We start from the raw sequence: 12,341 nt of genomic DNA on the forward strand, positions 1-12,341 counted from the left end.
GTGTGACCCCTAAATGAGGAGGCCCAGAGGGTTAAATAATTGCTTCTCTTGTGTTACTGCTTTTTAAATTATAAATTAAAAGTGTGGTGTCAGAACTTAAAAATGGACAAATGTTTCTGTATCTATGTTGTTTTTTTGAGCTGTACACATATGCATTAGTAGAATACATAGAATATACAACTGAGTGTTACTTTGAAAATACTGTATTGCATAAGACATGAAATCATGCTATTTACAGATTTAGCTTTCTTCTTGTAAATTTTCTTTTAATTACAACTTTGCTAAAATTTGCTACATATTTTGTCTGTGTTTTTTTAATTAAAATTCAAATAGCTGGATTTTACCAGCTGAATTAAAGCATCTGTAATTTTCTATTATTTTCATTGTGCGTTGTGCAAATTTTGAATGAACACCAAGTGTTATTTTCAAGCAATCTATGTATGTACACCCTAAATGTATACCTTGTACAGACAAATCTTTCTAAGAATAAACTTGAAATTAACTAATGAATGACTTCCTAGATTTCTTCTAGATTTGCATCTTTTGCTTCCTGCTGAAACATCTGTAAATATAATAGCTGTACACATACACTACCAGTCAAATGTTTTTGAACAGTAAGATTTTTTTTTTTTTAAAGAAACCTCTTCTGCTCACGAAGCCTGCATTTATTTGATCCAAAGTACAGCAAAAACAGTACAAATCTGAAATATTTTTTACTATTTAAAATAACTTTTATGTGAATGTATTTTAAAATAAAATTTATTCTTGTGATTTCAGAGCTGAATTTTTTGAATCAGTCACATGATCCTTCAGAAATCATTCTAATATTCTGATTTGCTGCTCAACAAAACATTATTATTATTATTATTATTATTATTATGTTGAAAACAGCTGTGTAGAATTTTTTTTGATGAATAGAAAGCATTTATCTTTTATAACATTATAAATATCTTAATCATCACTTTTGATCAATTTAAAGCATCCTTGCTAAAAAAAAAGAATTTATATAATTTCTTTATACTGACTCTAAGCTTTTAAATGGTATAATGTATATTACAAAAGTTTTTTATTTCAGATAAATGCTGCTTTTTGGATTTTTCTATTCATCAAAGAATCCTAAAAAATGTACTCAACTGTTTTAAATAAAAAAAATGTTTCTTCAACAACAAATCAGCATGATTTCTGAAGGATCATGTGACACTGAAGACTGGAGTAATGATGTTGAAAATTTAGCTTTGATCACAGGAATAAATCAGATTTTAAAATATGAAAACAGTTATTTTAAATAGTAATAAAAATTCTACTGTTTTTGCTGTATTTGGATGAAACAAATGCAGGCTTGGTAAGCAGAAGAGACTTATTTAAAAAAACATTAAAAATCTTACTGTTCAAATACTTTTGACTGGTAGTGTAGCTGTCATAAAGAAAATAAATATGTATTGTTTAATTACAAGGATGCTGTTATTACTTTTTATTATTCTTATTTACACACTCTGTACAAGAGAAATTAAAATTACATTTTGTAAACATGTATTATGCAAGTTCTGCAATGCAAAACATAAGTGTATAATAAAGAAACACAGATTTATAAATATACACCGATATTGTAGAATATATGTCTTTTCTGTTAGCAAACCATATTGTGTTACAGTACTGGTCGAAAAAACAGTGTGTATGCAGCACGTTAACGGTTATTTTTTTAAACGTCCATTATGGTATGCCGCTAATGATCTCAGTGTTTCACTAAAATGCAATAAATATTCTGAGCAACATTCACAATCAGTCATTTCTGTCACCTGAGTGGAAACTCACCACTGAGCCAAAATTCGTAACCCTGCCTGCATCACTGTGAACATGAAACGTAGGCTATTCAGCGTAGTCACCCTTGAGCCTGAAAGAAACAAGCAATTCCTGATAAAGAGCTTGAAATCGCTGTACATTCTTATGGTCCATTATATATTCCCTTCTTTATGAATAACATCTACTTTCAAGATGATTTTATTCCTGAAGAATACAGTAAAGACTTCTGCTGGCTTTCAAAGAATACCGTTCACATGTTCAGTCTCTTCTGAAGTGGAAAACATTGTAACCCAGCTCCACCATAGCTCCGATGAGCAGCGCCCACAGAGGGATGCAAACCGAGCTCACCAACATGTTTATTAGGTTCTCTAATTTGGCACAGAGCATCAGACAAAATGCCAGTTTAAGCAGCATGGCCATGAGGTACCACACACGCTTCTTCAAGTTCTCCGCCCCGTTGCGAGGGTCGAACCCCGGCTTGCAGCGGCCTGCCATTTTGACAATGAGCATGAGGAGGAGAATAAGATCAAAGGTCCAGACAGGAAGGAAGATGAGGAACCAGCTCCAGATGATCTTCCCATCCAACTTCAGGACCAGCATTATAAGGAATATAAGCGTGAAGATCCATGTCAGGAGGACTCTTTGAGCAAGAGACATGTTCATTTGAAATGCTGGCCTAGTGGCACAGCATTAAGTTGATCTGAAAGAGACAAAACATTTATCATTGGAAGTAGGAGTTCGATTTACATTCAGATTTAACGCGGGACATTTCAAGTAGTAAGACAATAAATTAATAGTAATAATATCAAAAGTTCATTTACACATTGCAGAATCTGCAAAATGTTCATTATTTTACCAAAATAAGAGAGGGATCGTACAAAATGCAAGTTATTTTTTATTTAGTACTGACCTGAATATGATATTTCACATTAGAGACATTTACATATGGTCCACAAAAGAAAATAACAGTTTAATTTATAAAAATGACCCTCTTCAAAAGTTTACATACACTTGATTCTTAATACTGTGTTGTTACCTGAATAATTCACAGCTTTGCTCATCAGTTTTGTGATGATGTTCATGAGTCCCTTGTTTGTCCTGAACAGTAAAAATCCTTCACAAAAATCCTTCAGGTTTCACAAATACTTTTGTTTTTTTAGCGTTTTTGTGTATTTGAACCCTTTCCAATGGTACTGTATGATTTTGAGATCCACTTTTCCACACTGAGGGACTAATAAGCAACTATTACAGAAGGTTCAAATGGTCTCTGATGCTTCAGAAGGAAAAACAATGCATTAAGAGCCAGGGATGTAAACTTTTGAACAGAATGAAGATGTGTAATTTTTTCTTATTTTGCCTAAATATCATATTTTTTTCATTTAGTACTGCACTTCAGAAGCTACAGATGATACTTGCATGTTTCCCAGAAGACAAAATAAGTGAAATGTACCCTGATCTTCAAATTCAAAAAGATTTCACCCCCAGCTCTTAATGCATTGTGTTTCCTTCTAGAGCATCAGTGAGTGAAAAACAGAATTTGTAAGACCTGAAGGATTTTTCTGAAGAACATCAGGCAGTTTAACTGTTCAGGACAAACAAGGGACTCATTGCTACTATCACTAAACAACAACAAAAACCGCTGTGGATCATTTAGGTAACAACACAGTTTTAATAAATGAAGTGTACTATTGAACTATTGAACAGGGACATTTTAAATTCAACTATTATTTTCTTTTGTGGACTATAAGTAAATGTCTTTAATGTGAGATATTTACATTCTTTATTCAGGTCAGTACTGAATAAAAAAAATAATATGCATTTTGTATGATCCTTCTTATTTTGTTAAAATAATTAACATTTAGCAGATTCTGCAAGGTGTATGTAAACGTTTGACTTAGACTATATAAAAAAACAGTATAAACGCTTTTATAATTAATAATAACATTCACAAATGGCTAAAACTCGGATTTTATATTAGTTGAACATTAAATCACTAATTGTTTACATCTTAACATACTACAATGGCCGATTTGTTCTAATGTAAACTGTTTTAGTTACAGTAACGTTAAGTGCTTTTGAATTTATTTAACTACCCGTCAAGTTGTATTCAACAAGACAGATGTTCCGTCTAACTAATAAACGAACATTTGCTTTATTTATCCTTATTTTATCTGGACTGTCCCGTCCTGACACATTCCTAAAAGGAAGGAGCTGTTCATTACTAGCACAAAACTAGCATACACAGATCTCGGACTGCTTTATGTGTTTATGAAGGCAAACCGACGAAAAGGGAGATAAAGCAACACATTGCGGAAAAGCTTACCGATAATGAAGACAACACAGCTGGCCTTATAGTCAGAGGGGTATTTTATGGTTAAAGCCGATGTCCCCTTTCCGGAGTGTGTGTGTTTGAACATTGACGTTTTCAAAACAACTTCTCTTGAAGGACTAAGTTGAAGTGCGCGCCGCGCCACCCACCGGACTGGAGGACGCGGATTTAACAGCCACAATTCAGTTCAATTCAATTTAATTGTATATTGTTTTAATGAAAATGAATGAATACGTATGCCTGACTAACTGTCAGATATGTATACACCCTTGGGCTGCCAACTCTCACGCATTCAGCGTGAGACTCACGCAATTGACAGTTTTCACACGCTCTCACGCCACACATCCATTTTCTCACGCAGTCAAGCACTCTCAGTTAAAACTATAATAATATAAGATATTGGCTAAACAGATTTGGTAAAAAGCTCCAGGGCGTATTTGTGCTCTGGAAATCGCCAAAAGACAAAGTGTTTTCGTAGCGCTGAGCAATGTAGCCAATCACAGACATTTCTGTTGATCTAGAACGCCTGTGATTGGCCATTGCGTCCTAAATTCACTCACCACTAAACACCAGATTTTTTCCCTGTACACTTGCCAGTTCTCTCACTGTAAATAAGTGGTTCGTTGATTATAAAGGGACTTTTGCGATTAACTGAAGCGGCACGTTTTTAGTGATTATCAAGGAAGGGCTATCGCGCACTCCAAGGCTACATATAATCCGTTTAGAATTTGAATAAAAGTTTTGTTTTTCGTCCTGCTAACGGCTGTATACCACCAGGTACAAGAAGAAAAATGTCGGGAGTGATAAATCCCTCATGAATGAAGGATTAATTTTCGAATATGACAAAAATATAATTTATCAGAACAGCAGACTACAGAATATTTGAATTTTCGTGTCAAAATATATATATTTTTAAATGCAGTTGCAATTATTTATAATGACTAAATCTAGGAATTATTTTACTGTAGCCTACATAACTTTTTACCACAACAAGAAAAGTAAATAGTTTTGCAGCACTGCAACAGTTACATCATTTTATGGTGAAAACACAGTATGACATTTTTTATAAATATATTAATAAATAACAAATAATTTCACAATGCTGAAGTCAGACCAAATTAAAAAAAAAAAAAAACTGCTCATGCGAACATGTGTGTAGCATCTTTTTTTTTATCATGATTAAAATGCAGTGTTTAGTTCTAATTTTCAATTTATTATTATTATTTATTAAAAATGTTTAGTTGTAGGAGCAGCAACTGCAAAAACAGTTTCATTGCCAGAAAAAATATTTATGGCTGGTAAATTCTCTTAAATCACCAAAAAAATTTGTTTGTATCATGAATAAAATGTCAGATATGGCAAAAAGTTTTAGGCCCTGCTTGCAAGTGTAGAAATTACAAAAGTTTTGAAATTCCCCTATTGTAGAAAAAGATAAAAGAACATACTGGTGAAATACTCATTTTTATTTACTTTACATAATTGTTTTTCCAATATTACTGTTGTTGGAATTATAATATAAAATTATTAATATTATTATTATTCTTTTTTCAAATTATTTTTTATTCTAATTTAGACTGAGACACCATATCACAACTAAAAAGAGGATTAAGTCCCGTTTAAACCTCAAGATCAAGTCAATTCACCAGCTTTTTTCTTTGTTTAGTTTGCACACTGGAATTGTATTGGAGCTCTGAATTGTGAACTCTGAAAGTGCACCAGATAGATGAATTTAAGTGTAAAATGTACAAAATTTTCTTACGGGGGAGCATGCCCCCGGACCCCCCTAAAGACACTGCTGTGGGAATTCTCACTCCAAGCTGAACTCAAAAGTTGGCAGCCCTTATTTACTATTTACTATTTACTACCTAGGCTGGTTTTAGCTGGTCATAGCTGGTCAGCAGGCTGGTTTTAGAGGTTTTGGTAACTTTTCCGGCCTGGCCAGGCTGTTCAGGCTGGTCTTAGCTGGTCAGGCTGGGAGACCAGCTACAACCAGCTACTTCCAGCTTAAACCAGCTAAGACCAGCCAACCAGCCTAGGCTGGTATTAGCAGTTTTTTCAATATTTCGATTTTTTTTTGTCCCATCCTAAACCATACATCAATAGAAAAACGTATTTATTTAGCTTGAAATCTTTCAAAGATATTTCATAAAATTGACCCTTTATGGCTGGTTTTGTGGTCCAGGCCCTGCTGAAAAAAAAAAAACAGCTAAAACCAACCTAGGTTGGCTGGTATTAGCTGGTTTAAGCTGGTCTCCCAGACTGGTCAGGCTGGTTTTAGCTGGTGGTTTCCCAGCCTGACCAGCTAAGACCAGCCTGAACAGCCTGGCCAGGCTGGAAAAGTGGCCAAAACCCCCAACCTGCGGACCAGCTAAAACCAGGCTGGTTGACCAGCTAAAACCATCCGACCAGCCTAGGCTGGTTTTAGCTCTTTTTTTTTTTTTTCACCAGGGGGGACACAAATGGCTTTAGAACACAAGGGTGAGTAAATGATGACTTAATTTTCATTTTTGGGTTAACTATCCTTTTTAGTTGATATGTCCATCTGGTAGCTAAGATGTTCTGTCAGCTTTTTAATCAAAATTTTCTTCCAAAAAAAAAAGAAGAAAAAAAGAAAACAAAAACAGGATTAAGCAGGAAAGTGGTAAAACGAGAAAATATAAATGGTTTTTAATGTAAGAATTTACTAAAAACACTCTTGACGTCTATATTCAGCCTCAAGATGGCACTGTTTCACTACTTTGAGTTGAACGGCTTCGGTGACATTGCTAGCAAACTGCTCGTTAGTGATGCTCTAAGGTGAAATTGCCGTTAAAAGAATATACATGAATCATCATCCCACTATTTTGCTTCAGTTTTTGCTGCATTTATGCCTCTGCAAAACCAACATTTGTCATTTCCCTTGCACTTTAATTGCTATGAAAGTACAGAAGGCTCTCCCCCAGGATCAAAGAAAACCTTCTCGATTTCTCTCAGGTTGATTCCACACCTGAGATAACCATCAAAACACACTAATTTCCAATACACTATTACAATTACCTGTTTTCTAAAATAGCCTTTAGGGTCCAGACCAGAAGGTGCAGGGTGCATTGATAGCACACAAAAAGCCACGTCCATGCCGAATCAGTTAATGAGCTTATTACCCTTTGCAAAAGTCCTGTTGTGGCTGCCATTACCGAGGCCTTAAGGGGGTGTCAGCACAAAAGCCAGGTAATAATACAGCAGCTTCTTTGCTCCGTGTTATCAGAGAAACCACACAACTGCAAGCTGCCTTGAGGCCCTGAGCTGAGGACGCTGTTTTAATTGGGTCAGTCTGATTTTGCAGCCTGTTGCCACAACATGAATGAATAGAGCGCTGGAAAAAGCAACCCTCTGCCTTTTTATGAGGATACACAAGGTGTTTCAGACTACACACACGCCTGGAACAGTCTGCTGCTCCATTACGAAGATTTACCACAGTTCTTGCATAGTAAAAATTGTTTTTATGTTGCATTTATAATAGGATAATTCTCAGTGTTGGAGTAACACATTACAAGTAATGCAAATTATGTAATCAGATTACTTTTCTAGTAACTAATAAAGTAAAACACTTTTTCAAATATCCCATTTATTGAGTGACAGCTCTTCTGCTGCCATGTTGAGAAAAATCAGGAGTAAGTGCAGAGGCGTTATGTGCTCTGTAAACATGATGTTACTGTAGTAATAGACTTAATGTCAATTTATGACATGTATTTACTCATCTCACATGCACAAAACAGATTCAGTATTGCTCAGAATGAATAGAAAAACAAGAAATAGGACACAAACTTGCCATAATGAAATGTTAAATAACAAATATCCTTTATGTATTTAATCTCATTTTATTATTCAGTGTCTTTGCTGCTGACCTTGCTGATCCAATTCAACACAGTAATAATAAAAAATGATTTTTAGATAAAATAAGTCTCTTTTTTTGTTTGTTTCTGAAGAGAGAAAAATGAGGCCAAGCCAGATGAGAAATAGTAACGTAAAAGTAACATAACACATTACTTTCCATAAAAAGCAACTAAGTAGCGTAATTAGTTCATTTAAGAGAGTACCACAATATTGCAACCTAACACACTACTTTCAATAAAAGTAACTAACGCAATTAGGCGCTTTTTTAGAGTAACGCAATATTGCAACATAAAACATTACTTTTCATAAAAAGTAACTAAGTAATGTAATTATTTACTTCTTTAGAGAGTAACACAATATTGCAGCATAACACATTACTTTCCATTAAAAGTAACTACGTCACGTAATTAGTTACTTTTTTAGAGAGTAACGCAATATTGCAAAATAAAACATTACTTTCTATAAAAAGTAACTAAGTCACATATTTAGTTACTTTTTTAAAGTAACACAATATTGCAACATAACTCAATACTTTCCAATAAAAGTAACTAAGTAACGTAATTAGTTACTTTTTTTAGAGAGTAACGCAATATTGCAACATAAAACATTACTTTACATAAAAAGTAGGCTAACTAAATCACGTAAGTAGTTACTTTTTTAAGTAACACAATATTGCAACATAACACAATACTTTCCATTAAAAGTAACTAAGTAACGTAATAAAAAGTAACTAAGTCACTTAATTAGTTGGTTTTTTTAAAGTAACACAATATTGCAACATAACACAATACTTTCCATTAAAAGTAACTAAGTAACGTAATTAGTTGCTTTTTTAAAGTAACACAATATTGCAACATAACACAATACTTTCCATTAAAAGTAACTAACGTAATTAGTTACATTTTTTCGAGAGTAACGCAATATTGCAACATAAAACATTACTTTACATAAAAAGTAACTAAATCATGTAAGTAGTTACTTTTTTTAAGTAACACAATATTGCAACATCACACATTACTTTCCATAAAAAGACTAAACGTAATTAGTTACTTTTTAGAGAGTAATGCAATATCGCAATGCATTACTTTCAAAAGTAATTTTCCCCAACACTGATTATAGTAACCCCAGGTAAAACCCCTATACTAGTTAATCTACAGTTAGTCTAATCTATAACTATCCACCTTTTTCCTCAAGGCGGAAAAAAGCCTAAGAATGAGACTTATAGTTTATTTAGCCACTATAGGAAAATGACGAAAAGAATAACAACATGCAGTAAACTGTTTGCACTACAAACCAGTGAGTTAATAAATAAGATAATAAGTTAAAATAATATGGTAACACTCACCAATTTGCAATATCAAGCAGCAAAATGAGCTGTTTTGTACAACTAAAGACAGCTGGATGCAGATGAAACCAGAAGTCACACCCATAAAATTTACAAATGGCCACACCCACTCTTACAAAAAGACAAAAGGTGGATAGATTCAAATGTAATTTTCTTTACAACGAAATTTAGAAAATGCATTCCCTTTCTTAAATGCCGTAATATATTTGTTCAAGAAACATTTTTGTTATTATTGTTAAAAGAAATGCATTACAATATTGTGTTAAAAAAGTAACTAATTGCATTAATTTTCATAGAAAGTAATGCGTTAGATTACTTTTGGGAAGACAAAAAGTAACTTGCGTTATTAACTTGAAAAAGTAAATTGAAAAGTAACATGTTACTTTAGTTACTTGAAAAAGTAATCTGATTACGTAATGTTAATGTGTTACCCCCAACACTGATTAGAAATGTCTGTACTCTTGCTTTGGTTAATTTAATGCATGCTTGCTGAATAGAAGTATTTTTTTTTACGGTACTGTATTACAGTAACCCCAAAAATATTAGACTGTTTTCAACAGTCTTTCCTGGTTTTAAGAACGGTTATGAATTTAAAATTACATCATACGGTGACACTGAGGGCTGAGAAAAGATTATCCTTATCTGGCCTTTGCATAATTTGTTCCTGCAATCTGGCACAACTTTATGCATTGACTTTGAATATGAATATTTCAAATTAAGGTAAAGATAGAGTTCTTTATATTCCTGTCCCAAGCACAGCTGCACAGTAAATATTAAACAATATTCCCTGTAGTACGGTGTCACACATATAACTGAGCTTTGTGGCTTTGTCTATATTTTGGTGACAATATATATATATATATATATATATATATATATATATATATATATATTAAAACCAATTTGGCATTCTAACCTGAACATATGGCATGACAAAATTCAATGTCTATGAAATGGGAATTTAAAGGGACCGTTCACCCAAAAAATTAAAATTTACTCACCCTCATGTTGTTCCAAACCCATATAATTTGATTTCTACTATGGAACACAAAAAATGAACAAGCTCTTTTTTTATATACAATGGAAGTGAATTGAGACGACAGCTGTCCAAGTCCCTAAGTCTTAATAATTTTTAAGTTAACTTCAGATTTAACATCACTTTGACCTCAAAGCATTCCAGACAACCCTTAAAAATGCTTGAAAACTGCACCAAATGATCTCTCAAGGTTGATCCACCATATTTGTTCCACATTGAGACCTGGATATTGGGTTTTCCAGTTATCTTTAAAGCCGGACATGGGAGAAATCCGAGTTCTGAGTTGACTGGAATGCAGCAAAACCCCATTTAAACACAAAAAACCCACATGATGAACTACATGCGAGTATCTCCAGTTCAAAACAGCTTCATGCGAAAGATACACAGTTCAGCTTGCATTCACATCAACATCCAAAGCGCACATCTCTTTGACTCTGTAAGGTAAATTCAATTTGGGGCTTCAATTTCCTCTTGTGGGTATGTAATGTGGTTGTCATGTTCAATGAGAAATTGCTTCCCCTCGGAAGAGCTTTGTGGGAACTGAAATAGGCTGCTATGACATGCTCGTTCCCCGTGTCCTTCTAGAGAAGATTAAAAGCTTGATATCGAAATCATGCTTCATCACCAATGCAAGACATCTTATTTACTCCGAACGCAGAGTGTCAGACGTGAAAAACACGTTTCCATTGTACACACGCCCGCACCATTTCAAATCAAGGATCTTCAAGCCCCGCTTGGCTGCGGCTCCATTATCTCCAGTTCCTGCAGTATCCTAAGATTTGTGCCTATTCCTCTGCTTACTTTAGCCCTAGGGCTGTCTTTGTTGATTTATGTTTGACAGCCATTGAACTCATCACAGCCTTGTGCGAATATCCGTATTGACCTGTGGCCACTCACATTAAATCCTATCGAGTTTAGTCTTGCATGATGTTCGACCCCCTCGAGGAAGCCTGTCTAGCGCAATCGGAAAATTCATAGCTACAGCATTTAAGCGCAAATCTATCTTAGGCAGCATGAGATCAATATAAAATCGCAGCCATTTGTGCTTTCCCTTTGGATTTGTGCATATGAAAATACTTCATCCGCAGCACAGAACAGGTGGATATGCGAGATATGACATTGACAGGAACATAAGCAAAAGCTTAATTTGACTTGGTAAATGTAATGGCATGAAATGGAAGTTGCCATATAAATGCTGACCACTCCAAGAATGAGTTTATAGTACAGTAACAGTACATCCAAAAAAAAAAAAAAAAAACATTTGCTGAAATTCAATCACCCTCAGGCCATCCAAAATGTATTATATATCAAAATGTATTAAGAGTATATATACAGTTGAGGTCAAAGGTTTACATGCACCTGCAAAATGTTACTTTTTATCAAAATAAGAGAAAAATCCTTCAGGTCCCACAAATTCTTTGGTTTTTCAGCATTTTTGTGTATTTGAATCCTTTCCAGCAGTGACTGTATGATTTTGAGATCCATCTGTTCACACTGAGGACAACTGAGGGACTCATATGCAACTATTACAGAAGGTTCACTCACTGATGCTCCAGAAGGAAACAGAAAGAAAACTTTTTGAATTTGAGGATCAGGGTAAATTTAACTTATTTTGTCTTCTAGGAAACATGTAAGTATCTTCTGTAGCCTCTGAAGGGCAGTACTAAATGAAAAAACAATATGATATTTAGGCAAAATAAGAAAAATGTCCACATCTCCATTCTGTTCAAAAGTTTTCAACCCTGGTTCTTAATGCATGGTTTTTAATTCTGAAGCATCAGTGAGCGTTTGAACCTTCTGTAATAGTTGCATATGAGTCCCTCAGTTGTCCTCAGTGTGAAAAGATGGATCTCAAAATCATACAGTCATTGTTAAAAAGGGTTAAAATACACAAAAACGCTGAAAAATCTAATAATTTGTGGGACCTGAAGGATTTTTCTGAGAAACAGCAGGCAGTT

At 34.1% G+C, this 12,341-nt stretch overlaps 1 protein-coding gene across 1 annotated transcript; it reads right to left on the reverse strand.

Moving 5' to 3' along the window:
- Window positions 1–1,456: 1,456 nt before the first annotated feature.
- On the reverse strand, window positions 1,457–4,232 carry LOC141301960 (transmembrane protein 60-like). The gene is made up of 2 exons (XM_073832161.1): window positions 4,124–4,232; window positions 1,457–2,500 (listed from the first exon to the last, which is right to left on the reverse strand). The coding sequence occupies exon 2, from the start codon at window positions 2,461–2,463 to the stop codon at window positions 2,059–2,061; it is 405 nt and encodes a 134-aa protein (XP_073688262.1). The 5' UTR covers window positions 2,464–2,500; window positions 4,124–4,232; the 3' UTR covers window positions 1,457–2,058.
- Between the last annotated feature and the right edge of the window lie 8,109 nt (window positions 4,233–12,341).

This window comes from Garra rufa, chromosome 25 (assembly GCF_049309525.1).
Source record: "Garra rufa chromosome 25, GarRuf1.0, whole genome shotgun sequence".
NCBI classification, from domain to species: domain Eukaryota; kingdom Metazoa; phylum Chordata; class Actinopteri; order Cypriniformes; family Cyprinidae; genus Garra; species Garra rufa.